Source organism: Tachysurus fulvidraco, chromosome 24 (assembly GCF_022655615.1).
Source record: "Tachysurus fulvidraco isolate hzauxx_2018 chromosome 24, HZAU_PFXX_2.0, whole genome shotgun sequence".
In the NCBI taxonomy this organism is placed as follows: Eukaryota; Metazoa; Chordata; class Actinopteri; order Siluriformes; family Bagridae; genus Tachysurus; species Tachysurus fulvidraco.
In genome coordinates, this window is record NC_062541.1 from 12938718 (window position 1) to 12959966 (window position 21249).

The 21249-nt window shown below is 40.9% G+C and overlaps 1 protein-coding gene across 2 annotated transcripts in view; it reads right to left on the reverse strand.

Moving 5' to 3' along the window:
* eif3hb (eukaryotic translation initiation factor 3, subunit H, b) overlaps positions 1–21183 on the reverse strand; it is a 70161-nt gene extending 48978 nt beyond the window's left edge. Inside the window, exons 1-2 of one of the 2 annotated variants that reach the window (XM_027175996.2) lie at positions 21030–21183; positions 3082–3238 (exon numbers count right to left, since the gene is read on the reverse strand). In XM_027175996.2, the coding sequence (XP_027031797.1) occupies positions 3082–3238; positions 21030–21104 (232 nt within the window). In that variant the 5' untranslated portion in view covers positions 21105–21183. Of the gene's footprint in view, positions 1–3056; positions 3239–21029 lie in introns of those variants that run through there. The other variant, XM_027175997.2, reaches the window with a different exon arrangement.
* Between the last annotated feature and the right edge of the window lie 66 nt (positions 21184–21249).

Genomic DNA, 21249 nt, shown 5'->3' on the forward strand with positions numbered 1-21249 from the left:
GGAAAACAATTGTACTACAACTTTGATGCTAAAACATTTTCCAGCATCTCCACTTTTCCCATGTCGCAGGGATCTACAGGTCACGATACATGCAAGGACTTTGGAATAAATGACAAAGAATGAAACAAAGGCAATAGCCTTGTTTCTAACAGTGAGAAGCCAGACAGCGCTCGGTTGTCCTTCTGAATGGCTTGAAACAACGCACGCTGAGTAATTCATTTTACGCTGACTGTCAGAGTGTAATGTAATGTATTTTCTTCATTTAATTGCACTGTTTAAAAATGTAATAATGACTTTGTAAATGTCAAGACATTGGTTTCTCTTTTTTTTTTTTTTGCTGAACCTGCAAAAAAAAAAAACATGTACTGCTGAATCCGTAGCCTGTAAAATTCATTTCCAAGTGAATTAATGTTAAACTGGCAGCCTGGTGTAATGCTGTAATGTAAGTGAGCAGGCAATTATTAGATAAATGTAGAAAGCACCTGCTACCTGCCTGGATGCTTTACGCCCGGTGCTAACGGTTAACATCTAACTCTGTAGGGAGAACGCATTTGATTGTGTATGTTCTTCGGAAATGTAATTTACATGAGCAACCTTAGCTGGAAATTATGGATCTACGAATGATTTGTTGTTTTTCGGTAACACTGTTTAGCCGACTTTTCTCGGCAAAGTGAAGCGATTTCAACGTGATGCACATTTCACACATTTAAAAAGACTTTAGAATCTCATGCCTGCAGCCTCTTCATTACAATTTTCAGAACTAAAACATTAGACTATATTATAGTCACTATAATACTGAATTTACATCTGGTTTCATGAGAGTATTACAATGAGTATTTAAAGCTCAGGATAGTACTTTACAGTTAAACCTAGCTGACTAGACAAGAAAAATCTACATTATTCATATATATGTGTGTAGCCTAGTGGTTAAGGTGTTGGGCTACAAATCGGCAGGTTCTGAGTTCGATCCCAGGACCACCAAGCTGCCACTGTTGGGTCCCTGAGCAAGGCCCTTAACCCTCAATAGCTCAGTTGTATAAAAATGTATCAGGTATGTATGCAACAAAGAGCTCTGAGTCCATATGGTAAGAAGTATGTGTAGACTAGACAATACTACATCTTTATATGCTGTAATGTAGCATAAAGATTTCCCTTCATGAAAAGTATGCCAGTATGGAAGGTAATACCACCCTAGTGCCATGAAGACGAGGATAAAGTGAAGAACTCGAGCCCTGACTCTAACTCAACCCCTCTGAACACCTTTAATTAAGATGAACTGGAACACAGACTGAACCCCAGACCTCCTCACTCTTACATCAGTGTCTGATCTCTTTAAAGCTCTTGTAGCTGAATGAACACAAATCCACACAGTCACACTCCAACGTCTAGTGGAAAGATCTGGCATGGGATGATCAACCATCATATAAGGAATTGACCACATGTTCGCCTTCATCCTTCTATGGTTTTAGCTGTTGCCGTATGGAGCCGGTGGAAATTGGTAGGTGACCACATTAGGGAGACAAGAGGAACCACGTGAAGTCTTGTACTGTATTTGCACTGAATCATGTTATTATTTTTACTGTTATATTACATATTACTTTATTCCTGCTGTTTCAACAAAGCCTTTCACCTTTAATCAAGCCACCACCCTCCCCCATCACACCTCTTATTCTCTAATGTTACAGTACGTACTTCAACAGTCCCCTTGTCTTTTCCCACAAACCTAATCACTGAGATATACAGTAGTGTGTATTGTGACAGCATAACAATATGACACTTCTGTTGGATCACACATGCCTAATAATTCCCAGCACTTTAAACGTTTCCGACATTTCGCTGTGCCTTTGACGCTACTGGGTGACTTTTTTGTGTTTATTTTTACTAATATCTGAAGGTACAGCCCCTTTCTTTTCCCCTGCCATGTCTTAAGGTTTCAAAGGGATCTTGAAATCCTTTTTTGCATAAGGGCAGCAAGGGATCTGTGCTCCCACTCTGCCTGTGTGTGTGTGTGTGTGTGTGTGTGTGTGTGTGTGTGTGTGTGTGTGTGTGTGTGTGTGTGTGTGTGTGTGTGTGTGTGTGTGGATTACAAAGTGTCAATCCCTCTCTGTCCTTCTGTCTGTCTCCCACTTCCTTTTTTCTGTTCTTTGTCTCTGTAACACCCAGGAGATGATGAGCTTCACGCTTCCCCTGCAGCTCCGGAAACATACGATGCTTACCTCTTCTCTTGTGTGTGTGTGTGTGTGTGTGTGTGTGTGTGTGTGTGTGTGTGTGTGTGTGTGTACGGAAAGGAAAAGATAAAAGACAGTGGCCTAGTCAGTCACATCCTCTCAGAGCTGAATCTGATTTTCCTTTCAGAACTGTGCTCCATCAGTGCTGAGGTATTTTTTTAACTCTCATCGGTTTCTATCTAACTGAAAACACGTTCAAGCCTGCAAGGACATAACTGTTGCAGAGGCAGAGGCAGAGGCAGAATAATACAGCTTTGATTCGTTCAAGTCAAATTCTTTCTTCTGACGAAGCCTCAAACGTCTACAAGAAAAACCATCAGCGCTTTTTTTTTTACGTGCTGGAGTTTTGCATGAAAGGGGAAGAAAATGGACTCTGGAGCTGTAGCATTTATTTTTAATTACTTGTATTCATAAAAAGTATTAAAGAAAAACACTAAACAAAAATAAACAGTGGTCATTTTAATTTTGTTGTGATTAATTTGAGTAATATTTTAAAATTGAATAATCTCTCTTTCTCTGTTTCATAAGAAGAAAAGAGTTGGTGATGATAAATATCTTACTTTTTGTTAACATCTCTCTCTCTCTCTCTCTCTCTCTCTCTCTCTCTCTCTCTCTCTCTCTCTCTTTATTTTTGGGGGAAATATTTGCTCCTTGTACGCCAACAGAAAAACACTACAAATTCTTAAAGCCATAAGTGTCTACTTCCATGTGAGCTTTATATTATCCACCACTGTGGAGTGGGACATGATAGAGACATTCATTGCTTAACATGGACACAACAAATCAGACATTTCCACTTAGTGTACTAAAGACTTATTGGACACTTACGTTTTTCTCCCTCACTCTCACTCACCCTCATCAAAGTCAGCATCGTCCTCGGTGTGTTGGGGAAAGGGGAAGCAGTTGGTGATCTCTAGTCGGTCATCCACCACCAGTCCCAGCAGCACTCCCTGCACCACCTCACTGCCTTGTCCCTCCTCCTGGTAGTGTTTAATGATCTTTAGCACTACCTGCAGAGACAAACAGCAAGTCTTTAAACACGCAAAACCCAAGCGGAACTGAACACGTGTTACAAGGCTTGACAATGAAAATCACATTGCGCTGCATTACAGGATGCTCAAACCGTACTGAGGTATTTCTGACCTACTCCTCATATGGGAAAGACATGGTAGACAATACTACATATATGAATCCCTAGAAAATAAGGAAAAATCCAGGAATCCATAAGTGTGTATATTTTCCCCCCTCACTCCAAACTCATGAGGCGTCCCTTGAACAGAGAAGTCATTTAAAAAGAAAGCGAGTTAGCTATGTGACAAATGCTTAGCTTGCCTGGTACAGTTTTAAAGCTTCGGTCACTCAGCGCTCACACAACAGGCAGGAGAATTAATATTACTCTCAGTTAGACTAAGCAATAAAGCTGAGGATTCAATAGTGCGATCACTCAGACCTCCCTAGTGCCTCTGTATGAATCATCAGAAGCATCAGTGCAATTAATGTCAAAACTCTTCCTGGTAAAACTTTTCATATGTTCTCAGGCAATGTCAATATCATCAGCCATGCAATTATTTATATATGAGAGAGAGAGAGTGAGAGAGAGAGTGAGAGAAAGAGAGAGAGAGAGAGAGAGAGAGAGAGAGAGAGAGAGAGAGAGAGAGAGAGAGAGAGAGAGAGAGAGAGAGAGAGGCCAGCAAAAAGGAAGATATGTATCATTACCAACACTATTTTCTTCTCATGTCCTTCACATGTCCTAGCTTGTTACAGAGCTGAGGTCAGTCACTGGGCAGTGCTATTACTGAATTATTAGATCCTTCTACTTCTACTTCTGCTTTTCAACTCTAGCCTCAGCATCCGCTACTCTCGCACCAATTACCTTCATGTCCTCTTTCAACAAATCCATACTGTATATCTCCTCTTTGTCCTTCCTCTTGACCTCTTACCTGGCAGCTCCATCTCCAACATCCTTCTACCAATATAACAATTTCCCTCCTCTGTACATGTCCAAACCATCTCAATCTCTTCTCTCTGACCTTGTCCCCAAAACCTTTTCCTGAGCTGTCCCTCTGATGTGCTTGTTCCTAATCCTGTCCATCCTCAGCACTCCTAAAGAGAACCTCAACATCCTCGTCTCTACTACCTCCATCTCTGGTTTAGCAGATTATTATTAAATATTTGAAGCAACTAATGTACTAGATGAGCTAGCCTGACTTGCTGTAATGCCTCGTTAATGACACCTTCCCAAGACTTGTCAATTTCCAAAGACATATTGACATTTATATAAAACAGAGTGGTTTTACCACAATGACGGGTATCTGTAGCAGGCCCAATAAGGGTCTGTCTTAAATATTCCATATTAATACTGATGCTTAGATCTCGCTTTTACATCCCCTACATTAGATCTGTATATCCTACCTACATACCTGTAAATTCTGGTTTACATCAGTTCTATGTTTATCGTCATGGACATTCGGAAAAAGCGTTTCACTACAAGTCGTACTGTGTGCTTGTGTGTGACAGATCTAATCTGAAATTAAAATGGTGTGGTCACACTACGCTTTTTGTTCCACTGATCTATTCATACACGCTGGAGACTGGAAACACAAACTGAATGTGAAGAAGTTTCCCTTCAGTTTTAGTGATCTCTGACCAGTGAATTGGAATCGAGGTGTGAATATCAAAAAGATGGGAACGTCCCAGCTTGATGACAAGACAGAAGGAGAGATGGTATGTTTTAATGCTGAAACAAATATTTCTAAAATGATTTCAAAATTGTGTGTGTGTGTGTATTATTTTTTATTTTTTTAAATGACATCATCTTTGCACGTGGTTGAGCCTGACATGCAGATGTCTGTTCTGGTGGATTACAATACGCAACTACAATAATTATCAAAGTTGATAAAACATCATCTAATTAAATTTTCAGTCAGAAGGTTCACAAAGTCTGACTGGCTGACATACTAAGCTGATATTCAGTAACATTTTCACTATGCATTAAATTTTTTTTTCAGTTTAAGGTGTCAGTATATTATGTCTGTCAAACATGAACATGTGTAGGATTTTTTTTTAAATGCTGAAATGAAACTTAATTACACAACATTAAAGATAGTTTTCCTGTTTCTCAGTTTTTAGGTTAAAAGAATATCCCTACATTATCTCTTACGAATATCCGAATATTAAAATTAGACCAAAGGTCCCTGGAACAGACCGCTACAGTTACTGAGCTCAGCCTCTGATTAACCATCATTGTTGTATAAAACCGTATAACATGAGATGCTGCTAACAGAGCAGAATGAATCTGCCCTTTCTATAGTGAACACAGGCGGTAATTAAAGTACAGAGCAGCGATGAATCTACATCGTTTGAAAAAGTGAAGCTGAAACTGTACTCTGCATAACCCTTTAAAGTGATCACAAAGGATTACTCGAGCCAGCTGCAGGAGTAAGGATCCCTGAGTGGAGATAAGAACGTCGTCTGAGAGCCTCCGTCCTGCCAACAAAGCATTATCGATCTCTCGTGTCCGGGAGACTTGCTCTCAGCGCCGTAACAGATTTTCTAATGCCGACCACCAGAGATGACTTCGCTTAAATTTTCATAAAAAATAAGTCTAAAAAATATGCTTTTTGCGATGAGGGAAAACAGGAGCCAGAGCACTAAGTCGGTGCGACGAGAGCTTAGAGGTACATGCTAGAGCCAGAGTAAAGACACGGTTAAAAAAGTTGGCCCATGCTTATGGCTCTGAGAGCTTGATGGGGATTAGAGGACCACCGAAGGGGTGGGGGATCAATACCGTGCAAACGATCCATTAATCTGAACCACCTCCTCACCTTCAGCCAGTACTTGGAGGTAATTTCTCACCGAAGCCAACAAGTGCTTGATTTTTGCTGGGGAAAGAAAAAAAATCTTACATTTGAAAAATAGAGGCTTGGCAGAAAGTAGAGAAAAAGCTACAATTTTAAATTCCACAAACGTTTCTTAAGAACATTTGCAGCAGTCTGTTTTGTGGGTTTCCAAGCCTATAATAACTGTCATTTTATAGCTAAACTATGATTTTTTTTCACCAATTTCTCCAAATTCCCAGCCACTACCCATTTCTCCACATCACACAACTACCAGCAGCCAGTCTGCACCTTTTTAAACTCCTGAACACGCTCAGAAGTACGCAGAGATAAACTCTCAGATCCCCATGACCGGCTACCGTCTCTGAGTGACAGTAATGGCATCCCTTTCATCCACAGGGCCAATTTAGTGCAGTCAGATTTGCAACCAAGCATGACTGTGGAATCGGAACCAGCGAGCTCTTGGTGACCTCTTGTTCTGTTGCTCCACTAAATTAGCACCATTTACGCAAACATATCGGCCCTGCCCCACTTGTATAAAAAAACGATCCCTGGGTTAACCCAGTAGCTACTTTTATTTATTTGCCATTTCAGAAATTTCTGACAAAGGACATCTGTAACCAATATTTCCCACGAGCTTAGCAAATCCCTTGTTTGAAACAATAAAGCAACTTTTTAATAAAAACTTTTAGTTCATCATGTGTCCATGTGCAATGACAAAGTTCAATCTAATCCAATGTAAAAATGCATGTTAGGTGATCGACATATCGTCGCTGTCAGGCGGAATCCTCGTATCTCCAAAATCATTATTTTTCAGGAAATTTAACTTTAAACTTATCTGCAATGCACAGGGTTTAGTCCGCGTTGCAGTGGATTGTCTTGCGCGAAATTCCTGTCCTCGGACAAGCAACGAAACTAGCGGGGGTAAAAAAATTTTTTTCTTTGAGCCCAGTGTTTTGAAGACATTTACCTCAGAAGACGTGTTGATTCGTTGCGACTCTTCTTGAGGAGAAATATACCGCTAAGCTCTGCCGCGGAGTGAAGAAGAGGTGGACAGTCTAAGTGTCCAAAGGAGTTAAGAGATTTGCACTCAAGCTATTTTCAAGACTTTATATTGGTTAATAACTTGTAAAAATAACAGACCCATGTGGGGACTGACCAATAGCATCGATATGTGAAAAAAAAATGAAATTCAAAACATGTGGACATACGAGGTTTCCGCCCGACAGCTACGATATGTACGATTAGCAACGGCGATCGGGTATAGAAAAAGAATAACAGCGTTTTCTAGACCTACGCAAATCGGGCAGAAAGTTTTTTGTGTACACACAACTGTGATACAAAAAAGAATGAAGGGCCAATGTTTGCTAGCTAAGCCAGAGGTTAAGTTAACGAGATTAAATAACCCATAATGGAGCTAGACGAGCAACAAACCGTTCATCTACATGCTACAACATTACCGAAACTTGCATGTCAGTGACAAAGGGATTTACTTGCTAGCATACAGGCTAAATTATATTTCCTGTGTAAGAGGTCTGTAATGTGTCTGTCTGTGTTTTCCCCTTGTTTCTGTCTGCCGTCTCTCCCTGATGTTAATTGTTGACCCCGCCCACCTATCTGTTACCATGGACACTAATTACATTCAATCTCTTCCCCAGGTGTTTTGTCTTAGTCCTTGTCTGTCTCTGTTTTGTGATTGGTTTCCGTTCACCATATATACTCTGTCTGTTCACTTCAATGTTGTTGGTCGTTGTTGGTGTGTGCATGTCCGTGTTCCCGTTTCCTGTTTGTTCCGCGTTGCCTGCCGGTTTGTTTGTGTTTTGTTTATTAAAAAACCTTAAACTGCATTTGGATCCTCACTCGCCTGTGTCTCACCGTGTCACCTCGTGACAAGGACAGTTTAGTTCTCCGACGTTGCTATGTGATGTATTATCGGTAATAGCATAATTTTTATTAGCTAGCTACATATCCAATTCTATAGTATGTCAAATCCTGTACCTGCATCTGTAAAGTGTCCATGTTATAATGACTCTGCTTGTTATTGCAACTATCCAGAACTTTCTGTACCAAACTAGTCAAATATACTTTGAACAGACAGTGGTGAAACATTTGCTGGACTGGAGCAGACAGTTTTGGGGGTTTTTCTTCACAAATTGTGATTTACTTCACGGGGGACGATGATAGCTTTACTCCGCAAAGTGTTCTTTTAACAGCACAGAACGAGTCATGAGCATAAGTCACGCAGCCTTATGAAAGCAATGAGAAATCCAGAATGTAATTCTCCTTCGTAAGCTTGTGACAATAATTTCATAACTCACCCCAAGTGCCATTCGGTAATGATGCTTGTTTTGGGGTTATCTAAATGGCAGCTGCTTTGGAGACTAATGAGGCGCCATGGGGCTGAAACAGGCACAGATCAATTCTCTCCTATAGGTAAGAAGTCTATGGAAGCGTGTGAGCCTAGAGACTTAACAAAAGTAGACAGTGAGGAAAGAAGCATGAAGCTAAAAGATCTCCCAAGAAATATGAAGGCAGACAGTTGACTTTGTTTTTCTTAAAAATATGACAAAGTCCATATACCGTAACAAGGATCTACACTCCCACACTTATGTTTAAATTAGATTACAGCAACCCTTCCATCAGGTTAGCCAAGAGATCTACTGGGACAAATCAGTCGGACTAATCCCTCCCTGGAAAGCCTGGCGAGCATCAATAAGCTGATGAATTCATCCTAATAACTCTGAGAATACCATTTCACTGATCCATCAGCATATTTGATGCCTGTACACTTCCAGTGCGGGGGATTTGTAGATGATAAATAACGATCATAATCTCATACGCTTAAGTATGAACTGTTCAGAAAGAGCAACACAGTCTAAGCTGGCATGGTTTCTGTGCTCTCAGCTCTGGCTTCAACCAAAAGCCTGTTGTCTGATTATCAATAAAACTGACAGGCTGGGGAAAAAAGGCACAGGGGCCATTAGGCCAGATTCCAGGAGACAAGAGAAAAGCCAGTATGAGCTCCAAACACTGCGGTTCTGTGACCTCTGATGGCCAAAGACTTCACCCATCCACACCTACAGGGGTGTGTGTCTTTAAACCATTTTTCCTAATTGATTTGGGTAAAATGAAGAAAAATAAGGTTTGTGATCCCCTGTTTTACTTTTAAGTGTCTTTTTGGTTACAAGTTAGAACATAATCTAAAAACTAAAATTTAAGTGAATACAATACATTATCCAGAATAAACAGACAATATGTTTCTAGTGTGCTTTATGGATTTGTGTTCATTCAGCTACAAGAGCATCAGTGAGATCAGACACTGATGATGTAAGAGTGAGGAGATCTGGGGTTCAGTCTGTGTTCCAGTTCATCACAAAAGTGTTCAGTGGGGTTGAGTCAGAGTCAGGGTTCGATGCAGGACACTCGAGTTCTTCCACTCCAACCTTCTCAGACCATGTCTTCATGGAGCTCTGTGCTTTATGCACTGGGGAGTTGTTATGCTGGTGTTTGGGCCTCTTAGTTCCACTGAAGGAAAATTATTATACTACAGCATAAAATGCCATGTATTAACTTTTTTCGCAACAGTTCAAGAAAGAACAACATATGGCTGTGATGGTCAGGTGTCTGGAGACTTTTAACCATATAGTACAATAACCTGTCATATTGTTGTGCCCTGCTCGAGCTCCTCGCCATCTCTGGATGAACCTTAAATGCACACAGAAGCCACTAACACTCGGTCCCTAGATGACAAGTTACATCCCTGTAACAGACTTACTTATCTATCAAACAGCTAAAGATAAAACGCAATGAACCAGATGGATGGAAGTATACTGTACAAATCATAGCAGTTTTTATTTATAACCCCTAGGCTAGTCCTGTTCGGGGTCACCACAGAACCACCATCATCCCATTCGTGGTTGGGTTGAGTCCTGACTAGGAATCAAACCTGGGCCACCATGGCCAGAGCGTAGGATCCTGACGCTGAACCACCAGGGATATGTAGTAATACACAGGTATATCTATATATAATTAGAGACTGAGTGGATGTACAATACAAATGCATGATCTTTCATCTAAATGCATGATCTATTACTGTTCATGTTTAATAAGCCTGCTAGGGAGTTCGAAAACAGCTCTGAAGATCTGACAAATCTAAGATATCAAATGAACACCAGTCCAATCCAGGAAACTCAGTAATCCACAGAGAACACTGGAAAAAAAAAAAACTGCAGCCACGCCAGGCCTATGTGGATAAGACCGAAAGTGTAAAGCTACTGCCAATGTCTGAAGCAGTATATAATTATAGGGTGATTCAAATACAAGCAAAGAAACGGTAAATCTTTTAACAAATTGAAATCTGATTGCATTAATTTATCAGCCTTTATTATACGTCATGTTCACACAATACCCCTGATCCCACATTGTCCTGGTATTATCCTGTCTGTACTGGTTCTTTCATAGTGAGGAGAATTTTCATCAAAACAAGAAATAAAAAAATAATTAATAAGCCCCTGTGTGAGATATGTGCAAGACGGTATACATGTCTGCAAGTCACAGGAGGTCTGTTTACGTTAGCAGTGAGAGGACAGTGAAAAATGACAGAAATCTTACAGCAGAGAACACGACAAAAGGCCCAGGGAGGAAAAAAGAAAAAAAAAATAGTGATTAACGACAATATATTTAGAGTGAGTTTATTAAATTGGATAAATCCATAAAACAGGAACCTTGTGGTCATGTAGTTAGTACCAGTAAAAGAAGAAAATGTGCTCATTTGTTTAAAAATATAGCACTTCATTGTCTATGGCCAAAGATTTGTGGAGATCACACAAATATGCTTGAACATTTTATTCCAGATTTAGTTCCCACTTTGCTGCAATAACTTCTACTCTCCTGCAAAGGTTTTCCATTAGATGTTGGAGCGTGACTGTGTGGATTTGTGTTCATTCGGCTACAAGAGCATTAGTGAGATCAGATACTGATGATGTAAGAGTGAGGTGGTCTGGGGTTCAGTCAGTGTTCAGTGGGGTTGAGTCAGAGTGAGGAGGTCTGGGGTTCAGTCAGTGTTCAGTGAGGTAGAGTCAGAGTGAGGAGGTCTGGGGTTCAGTCAGTGTTCAGTGGGGTTGAGTCAGAGTGAGGTGGTCTGGGGTTCAGTCGGTGTTCAGTGAGGTAGAGTCAGAGTGAGGTGGTCTGGGGTTCAGTCGGTGTTCAGTGAGGTAGAGTCAGAGTGAGGAGGTCTGGGGTTCAGTCAGTGTTCAGTGGGGTTGAGTCAGAGTGAGGTGGTCTGGGGTTCAGTCGGTGTTCAGTGAGGTAGAGTCAGAGTGAGGTGGTCTGGGGTTCAGTCGGTGTTCAGTGAGGTAGAGTCAGAGTGGGGAGGTCTGGGGTTCAGTCAGTGTTGAGTGGGGTTGAGTCAGAGTGAGGAGGTCTGGGGTTCAGTCAGTGTTCAGTGGGGTTGAGTCAGAGTGAGGAGGTCTGGGGTTCAGTCAGTGTTCAGTGGGGTTGAGTCAGAGTGAGGAGGTCTGGGGTTCAGTCAGTGTTCAGTGGGGTTGAGTCAGAATGAGGAGGTCTGGGGTTCAGTCAGTGTTCAGTGGGGTAGAGTCAGATTGAGGAGGTCTGGGGTTCAGTCAGTGTTCAGTGGGGTAGAGTCAGATTGAGGAGGTCTGGGGTTCAGTCAGTGTTCAAGTTCATCACAAAGGTGTTCACTGGGGTTGAGTCAGGGTTCAGTGCAGGACACTAGAGTTCTTCCACTCCAACCTTCTCAAACCATGTCTTCATGACTTTGTTCACAGGAGCATTGTCACCGTACAAGTTAGGGAATCTATGTTCCATACAAAGACGTTCTAGACACTTCTTTCCTTCCAAATTTGTGGCAACAGTTTGGGGAAGAACCGCATACAGGTCTGATAATCGGATGTGCACAAGAAACCTTTGTCCACTGAAACCACCAGCATAAGACACTCAGCAAGAATCCTACACAAGAGAAAATAAAGGCATTAGCCAGACTCCAGTAAAATCTTTTACGTGCAACGTGAGGACAGAACAGCACGGGTCACAGCCGAAACTCTGGACAAAGTTTTGCTGACTTTTTCTTGAGAAATTCAACATTAAAACTGGATAATCGCTATAAACTCGATTGTATCCCTCAATTAATGCACTGACCTAGCAGAATGGCTTGCCATGTGTTATATTAGGTTAGCTTTTTGACTTTGTCAATTTCAAGGCACACACAGGAACAGTCCTGGGCAAACGCGCAAGTGTTTTCACTTGCCCAATGAGCTATGAATTAAAGGTTTGTCCTGTAATAATAATTACTGAAGCCAAATGAAGGTCTTCATGGATGGAGTGGTCCCTGAACAAAGTCGTGACCAACAACGGGCTAAGCTGCTGTAAAAGGTAGCCAAGAGGACAAATGAAGAGCGAGCTAGCGTATAGTCACCACCGTCTGTCAGACATACTCAATCCCTCGTCCCTTCCCTCAGGAGTAAAGCTGTCTCTGTACTGAATCTCTTCTCACAAAAGCAGATAAACTTAGTGTTGTTAATCCGTTCGCTTTCTCATAGAAGACTGTGGAGCTCTGATGCACCATGGATATCAATCCTGCGGAATATCTTCATTAAAATAAAGCCCATTATTTCTGCACTTTGGGAAAATTCTGCCAAATAACGACCTCGATATTACAATATTCTATAAGTACGTGAAATACTTGGACTTAATTCGTTTTAATGATTTAATAAAAGAAAATTAAGAGTATAAATGATATTTAATTAAATTATGTTCAAAGCTCCTCCGTCTTTTCAAAGTATATGTGATAGTGTGCGTAAAACCCATCAGATACTGCCCTGACTCGGGGGTGGGGGGTGGTCGAGGGGGGTAAAAAATAAAAATGGATGTCTAGGTGTGAAATAACCCCAAAATATTACAGTGGACTGAAACAGAAGTTTTAATATAAAACCAAAATAAAATGTTTCCATTTCAAAATAAAATACCTTCGATTTAGACACTTATATTAATATTGGAATCATTCATTCGTTCATCCTACTGGTCAGGGTTATAGGATGACTATGGACACATCACACACACACACACACACACACACACACACACACACACCACTAGAGGAAGGAGATCACAGTCCATACACAGTCCACCTACAGGCACGTTTTTGAGAGGAAACCACAGAGCCCTGATGAAGCCCAGACGTTTTTCTAAGCATTAAATCCGTCATTAGTTTAAAAACATGAAGCATGTGCTCTCCTTCTTGTTTACAAACTGCATGCCACCTACAGTACTACATTTCTTACCATCTATTCTTCTTTGCCAGTCAGAAACTCTTTCCTGGGCTGGCCACATGTCACATGTATGTGTATCCTCTCTGGGATATTTGCAGCTATTTATTTGCATGCTTCATGCTTGTACACGCTCGCACTTTGTTTATCGTACATCTCTGCAGACTTCTGTCTTTAAGAGTATCGTTAATCTCTATAGTGGACTGCACCCTGGAGACGCCGTGGCAGACGGCCATCGTTCAAGGACAGTCATCGCCTTGCTCCGGCTTTTTATTTTATCCATATGCTCGCCTGTTTCTTTTTTAGCACACATGCAGCAATATAGCCATCAATCTCTTTTACTCCTGCTCTGGAAGAACTGGAAGCTCGCAGCTAATGGAGTCCCGGCTCCTGCGCTCTCGATGCAGACGATGCGTGTAGACGCCACGGTTCTCTCACCCACTCGTCCTCACATCCTGCCGGAACGTTCACATGTGTAAAACATCTGCGAGAGAAAAGGACTGCGTGGTGCTACACTGGTGATTAAACCAAAGTGGAAAATCTTCTGTCCTTCAGCGTCTCGCTCAGGAAACCGAACACAGCTGCTGACTCGGTAACGAGCAGGAGACAAGAACATCCTTATTCAGTGTAACTCTCTAACTTGAGAACATTTAAACACATTTTATGATCGTGTTTGGGCCTTTCAGAGGAGTGTAAAGATAAGAGTGTGGAGTGAAAGCTCTCGCTGATATGCACACAATGTTCGTTTAAAGAAAGAAAGAAAGAAAGAAAGAAAGAAAGAAAGAAAGAAAGAAAGAAAGAAAGAAAAAGAAAGAAAGAAAGAAAGAAAGACATCATTGGGAAAGTCAAGAGGTGACCACCCTGAAAGCGAGCAAATAAAAGTGAACCCCCTTGATAAACTAGGAGCCTGTTATCTGTCCACATGTAATCAACTCTGATTTACTAACGTGCTCTTTTATCTGTTCTTGTTTACTTTCTCGTATTTGACGATTTTTTTATCTTGTATGTTTTGTTTTGCTGTATATTTACATACTTTGTCCTTCCTTATCCATTGGTCATCCTTATAGTTTTCTTCACTCACGTTCGGCGATCTGTATTCTCTCTCTCTCTCTGTCTCTCTCTTAATACTTTGTAGGAAAAAAATCTAGGCTGAATATTTTTTTCTTGTATGAAATATTAGTTTGTATAAAACCCCTGTACTAGAGGCAGGAGGTGGGGTTGGGGGTGTGTCTAATTTGCATATTCAGATTTAAGTATTCCTAAGTCACTAGTTTAAACTTTGTTGAATAAACGAATAAAAAGTTCTGATGTCTGTAAAACATCAGAACTTAAAGTGTGACCGGTGTGTGTGTGTGTGTGTGTGTGTGTGTGTGTGTGTGTGTGTGTGTGTTATTTATAATTCAGTTTAATTAAAAGGTCTTTGGGTGACCTTAATATTGACCTGTGTCATACTGAAGTATATTAAAATCATATGGGACACGAATTAGTGACTAAGTTAATCATCATGTAAATTAATCACGGGAAACAGTTGGGGGGGGGGGGGTTTACGGGGGGAGCGCCTCCACTATTTAGCGTGAGACTGACCCAGAAGAGATGACGCTCGTCCTCTCAGCTCATCAGCGTGACCTGCACTGCTCTGGTGCAGTTAACACGCTGTCTCTGGAGGTCTGCACAAAAACATAAACAGGTGGCCTTCTAATGAGCTTAAACAGCGATCGGTCTACACCCGTTAGCCTGAACCGTGCTCGCTTCAGAATGGCTAATGGCTCTGGCTCGACCCCTAATTTTAACCTCTTTTACCTTTAACGCCTTTAAACCACTGAGAAAGATTTAAAGTGTTTTTACGAAAGGTCTTCAGAGCTCTCTGACGTTGTGAATTTGCTGTGTGGAAGAAAATGGTTGTGTTGCTGTATAGTATACGTCTGTAATAATCTAATCCTGGTGTTTAAAATGACAGCCTTATAACTGGACACATAAGCAAACCTCCCCCCACTTGTTTCCTTTTGTAAAACGAGTCAGTGGAGTCAGTCTGCCCCCTGCAGGCGTTTCACCTCAACTGTAACTCCACAGCCTGGGCTGTCACTTTTAAATGAGGTGCAAGAAAGCATCGTCATTTCTTTGTGCACAAGTGCCTTGGGCCAGATAACAGCTTTCAAACAAATTGAGAAAAAAAAACAAGGGAATCGTGTTGTTGCCTGCTAATGATTCTGGTTTGAAAGCAAAAAGTACACCTACTGCTGCCTGCTTCCCAAGCAAGGCCTATGTTACTGTTTAAGCAATTACCCTACTCAAAAGCCTGTCTAGACACCGGGCCTGGCTGGTACACAAGATAAAGTCGATCAAACAGCTGTGGTGAGTTCGTTTAGTTCAGCTTTTGAGAAATGAGAGAAAAAGGAAAATGCTACTTTGTGCTAGGAAGGTTTTTAAGAACGAATTGGTTCGGGATCCGCCGGGTGGTTACGTAAAAGGTCAAAAAAAAAAAAAAGCAACAAAAGTTACAGATAGCAGAAAAAAAAACCAGCAGAGGTGAGGATTAATCAAGCTCTCTGATTGATTTAGTGACCTATGATGATGCTGTCAAGGCTAATACCATCTAATTAATATGCTAGTCATCCGAGATGCTTTAACACGTCTGCAAAGCGAGAAACCCTGAAAAGCAAACACTGGAAAATACTCTAAATCTGCTGGCTTTTGGAAATCTTTTTTTTTTTTTTTTAAATGCTTTCTTATTAGACCAGAGCTGCCTAGCAGACCAGGAAGAGATTCGACACTTCTCTTGCAGATGCCAGCACACCTTAATAAAAGAGGAGCTAATAGCTAACAGTGGCAGGCAATTGAGGTTAGTGTTCGTGTGCGGTGGTGTTTTAGGGGAGTGTCGGGAGTAGTGACAGCAGCAGGAATACACAGCTGTGGAGCTGACAGCACCAACAGCCTCACTAACACTCACCTGCTGCATGGCTAACATATGGCAGCCACCGCTGCTCACACTGATTGCACCCCATCACGAGGAGCTTACCATCAAAGTACTGCAAAGCAAATGAGTCTAGTGGCACGAAAAATGTGTGAGGCGCCAGGAGTGAAAGAGCAAAACAAAACAAAAATAAATAAATCGGAGCACGGAGTTAGGATTTGACGATGGACTCGATAGACTCGTGAAGGACGAACTTGCCGACATGTTCAGTTTAACCGAAGTTAAATATTTATGTCAAAAAGATTAGAGAGAAAAAAGAAACCCTGGAGAGGAAATGACTGTTTATAGTGTTAACAGGGTCTTGCTTCATGGATGTTTCACAGCATTGAAGCGGAACGATAAACGGAACAAATTCCATGTTCTTTAATAAATAAAGACTTTATGTCTGAGTTTTGGGAAACGATGTTACTTAGAAGTCCGTCACATCAGCATGTGCTCGTTGAGCTGGTGAACCAATTCCCAATTGATTGATTAATTGATTGATTGATTGATTGATTGATTGATTGATTGATTGATTGATTGATTGATTGATTGATTGATTGATTGATACGTCAGCGTCTATATCTACTTGCGTGTACACCACAAGGGAAAAGATTGACGTACTTTAGCTTGTGGTTCGAGACTATGGAGAGATCAGTGCTGAAGCACTTAACACTTGCACGTGCACACACTCGCTGCAGGTTCTCCTGGAGCTAGACGAATAAACAATCAGGAGTCACGAGTGTGTTCGCGCGACTCCTGATTCTTTATTCCTCTAGCTTCAGGAGAAGCTGCGGGGTTCTGAGCATCTAGAAAGATTTCCAGCAAATACAAAGACATTCTGCACAATGGTGTGCTTGTGCAGTTTGGTGAAGTAGCACATGAAGTAGGTGTGATGGTCAGGGGGTACAAACTACTGGCCATAGAGTATATAGGAGGAGAAAAATACACATCATTTTTTTTTTTTTTTAGTCTCCTGGTAATGAAGGAATAGTTCTTCTCAACAGTGACATGCTGGGAAAAATTGTACGTTCGGATACGACACTGGGAACGATTCGACATTTGTTTGCTGTCACTGTCAAAACAACTGGTCTGTCAGCTGCAAAGGGTTTCCTCGCTGCTCGAGAATCTGTTTCAGCTTTGAATTTAAAAAGCGCCTTGAGTGTGAAAGGATGACACAGGAGTCTGCATGTGCACATGTATAAACATCAGCATTAAAGCCCTGGAAGAAAAGGACTCAGTCATGCTGCCAGAGTCTATGACTGAATGAACATAAAGTAACAATATACTCAGAGGTTAGTTCAAACATCAGCTGTACAGCGTTAAACAAGTGAACCGCACCCTCGGGTTTACGTCCACACATAACGGGTATAAATATGAAGTAAATCGTTAGATGCCGATCAAACAGCTGAAGCCAAGAGGATCACGCTTCATGCTGAAGCCTTTCACATCCAGCTACAGGGAATAAAGAAGCTGAACAACGACTGCTTCACCGTGTAACCATATTCAGCAACATAATACCTCAGGTAAATCTGCTGTAACAATCTTTTCGTTCGTTGAATATCGATCTGTGTGGAAAAAAAAACGGTGAAAAGTTCGTCTAGTCTTCACTGTATCGCTTTTCTTGTTTCCACTTAACACTTAAGATGCACAAGATTAGATCTTCAAATTAATATTTTAGGGAACAAACTTCCATGTCCATGCCTTAAATGGTAGCTTAAGTGGGTTACTGATCAGAGGGTCATGGTTCAAGCCCCAGAGCTGCCAAGCTGCCACTGTTCGGCCCTTGAGCGAGGCCCTTAATGCTCTCTGCTCAGAGAGCTGCATCATAGCTGACCCTGTGATCTGACCTCGGCTCCCTAACAAAGCTGAGATATGCGAAGAAATGAATTTCACTGTGCTGTAATATTTGTGACAAAAATAAAGGTTTCTTCTTGAATAATATAACCTGAATAATATGTAATCAAGTAAAAATGCTGGAGCTTTGACCTGCCTCGTGTTCTGAATTCATGCTGTTCGCTCCTGGGACAGCACAAACCATATGGACTAAATTTGAGTACATAACATAGGAAATGTCAAGCATACTGATAAAACACACAGACAAAACTGATCAGATCAAATCAAATCAAAGCTACTCTCTGTTCATGTGAGAGACTGATTACTTGGTAAAGAAAAGAAGATTATTTTAGTATCATTGATGCCTCGCTCCTGATTTGTGCCTTAAATATCTGCACTCAAAAACTTGATTAAACTCTTAGAGCCGATCCAAACATCATGTCAAACCACATGCAGTAAAAGTGCTATGCTGTACATAAGTGTCTGTGATTTCATTATTTTTTTTATTTTACCTTATTAGAACATTGCACTATTTTTTTATCCATATGTTCATTATTGTTGTATGATTGACCTGAATGTAATGTAGAATCTCTGAAATATTTTCTTAATGTTGAATTCAACCCTTTATGCTTTAATCACGTTGTGATTTGAGCATGGACTCCAGGAGTTTGTGCAAAAAGGTATGATCACATTTTTTGATCAAATCCATTAGCATGTCACCTGAACAAGTGAATCAACAGAAAAGATTAGACATGTTATACATTTAACAGGCTCAGTTCCTCAATCACACTTTGGCCTACATATAAACAGAGAACTAAAAATATCACAGAATCCTGAATATTAAATATTTAAGATTTGTTGTAAAAGATTTCAATAATCTAAAACCTTGTGTTTAGTTCCCAGATTGTTCATGTGGTCTATTGGACCCCATCGTGTATATACATACACATTAAAATTATATATATACACACACACACACACACATACATACATACATACGGTGGGGTCCAATAGACCATGTTAACAATCTGTGTGTGTGTATATATGTATGTGTACACACACACATATACACATACACACACACACGCTACAAAGTGACTATATGAAGAGTTTTCCCAGGCTGCTACATCCCCATACACAAAGTTTTATAGTTTGTGACCACCAACAATGAGCATGTGTCCAAACCAGACACGACTGTCTGAATAAGTGTTAATGTACAGTCTCTGGATCTGCTGAACAGAGCAGTTCATTATGAGGTAACTAAGTGCAATTAAAGGTGGGGTCTCCGTTGTTTGAGGAATGCTTCAGAAAACTGAGTTGTGGGGATAGAACAACAGCGATGTGGGGATAAAAACAAACCCAAATGCAGGATAGTGTAGAAATAAACTGATTTATTAACTTAAAAAACACAAAACAGGGACAAAGACACGACAAGACGCAACAAGGGACGAGACCAATGACGACAAAAGACGACAAGGATTCGGCTAAATTGACAAGACAATTAACCACATGAGGAACAGGTGTGCAGAGGCGGGGAGGAAGAGACAAGGGCGGGGCAGACACGTGAACACGGAACATAAACAAAAGCACATGGCCAAAGTTTAAGAAATGCTTTAGAAATCCAAGAGCGATTTTTTTACGTTGCTTTTACGTTGTAGTCTTTCAAAAGTGCATCATCAGCCGTCTGCTTTATTTGAACGGAGAAGCTCAGAGTCAGTCAGAGCTGGAGGCATTTATCTATAACGTTAATCGGCGGAAAGCCACAAATACGGCAACCAAAAGCAGTGAAATGTCACTATTCTTATTACCAGAGTTGATAGCACAACAAAATATTAATGCAAACAAACCATTTAATACTAAATAATAAATAACATTTATTGACTTGGTCTTTGTCTTGTGAATTTTTTTTTATTAATTGGACACACTGTTTGAAGAGAATGCACACATACATGAACTGATTTGATTCAAGACTGGCATCATTACATCATGCATAACATTTTATTGTCCACTTTTGCCATTTTAAATAATACCTTAATAATAACTTTTGGCTTACTATGTAGTCATATAATTATATAATATAAAACTCTTCTTGTTTTAAATACTCACTGAGGACTAAGCCCCCCTAAAGAAAGCCCCAGGTACAGTGTATCACAGTGAAGTTATTGACTGTTTTTAGTATTCACTTTTCGGGTTTTGCACTTTGCAGACGGTCCCTTGGAATCTGTCTCTCAGTCGTCCGCACATAGAGACTTGTGTATTTTGTCCACCGCGGAGAAAAGCTGAAATTGAGGAAAATTGGGTTGTAGCTGCCTCTCGACATTACTACGATAGAAAAGAGGTGTTATTTGTGTAGGAACAGCGTTTAGCTCAAGAGTTATTGACTCAGGAAACTCCAACCTGTGAATATGTGGCCAACTTTACTTAAGACGCCGAGGCGCTTTTTTCCTTCTCGATAGGTGAGTAACGTTGGTTTTGCTTTGTTACACAGAACTAATATATGCCTTTGTCCTTTACATTATTATGCTTGTTTGTTTATCTGCAATTGTATTGTTCTTCCCTTCAACTATGATAAAGACACATTTCTTTCCGTTAGTTGCCTGGGTTACGTATGTATGTGTGGGCGGAGCTATCGATACAGGGGCGGGACCCATTTGGGTTAGGGGCGTGTTTGTTTTGGTGGTTTCAAATGTCGACATTGGCTTTCTAACAACGGAGACCCCGCCTTTAAGTGTTAATGTGACATGTCACAGTGTTAATGTAAAAGTAACTCAGTGCCTTTATGGAGTTAAAACTTTCCTTGACTCTGAGCTGTGAGCTACTTTCATGATTATGTCTTTATTTCCTGTAAACATCAGCTCTTTAAGCAACGACACACATGTGTACTCTCTGTTCTTACCAGGCCTTCGAGCTGAACCTGTTTTACAGCGGACTGCAGACCTGCTGAAGGCGAAGCGTCATTTTCAGGTCCCATCTTCTCAAACACGTCAAACAAAACACAAGCCTGGGGATTTCCGGTTAATGTGCGGCGGCGTGTTTACAACCGGAGAGAAACAGCACAACCCTGAGTAGTTCCTGTGTGCAGTGTATTACATTCTCCACCTTTTTGCTTACAATGT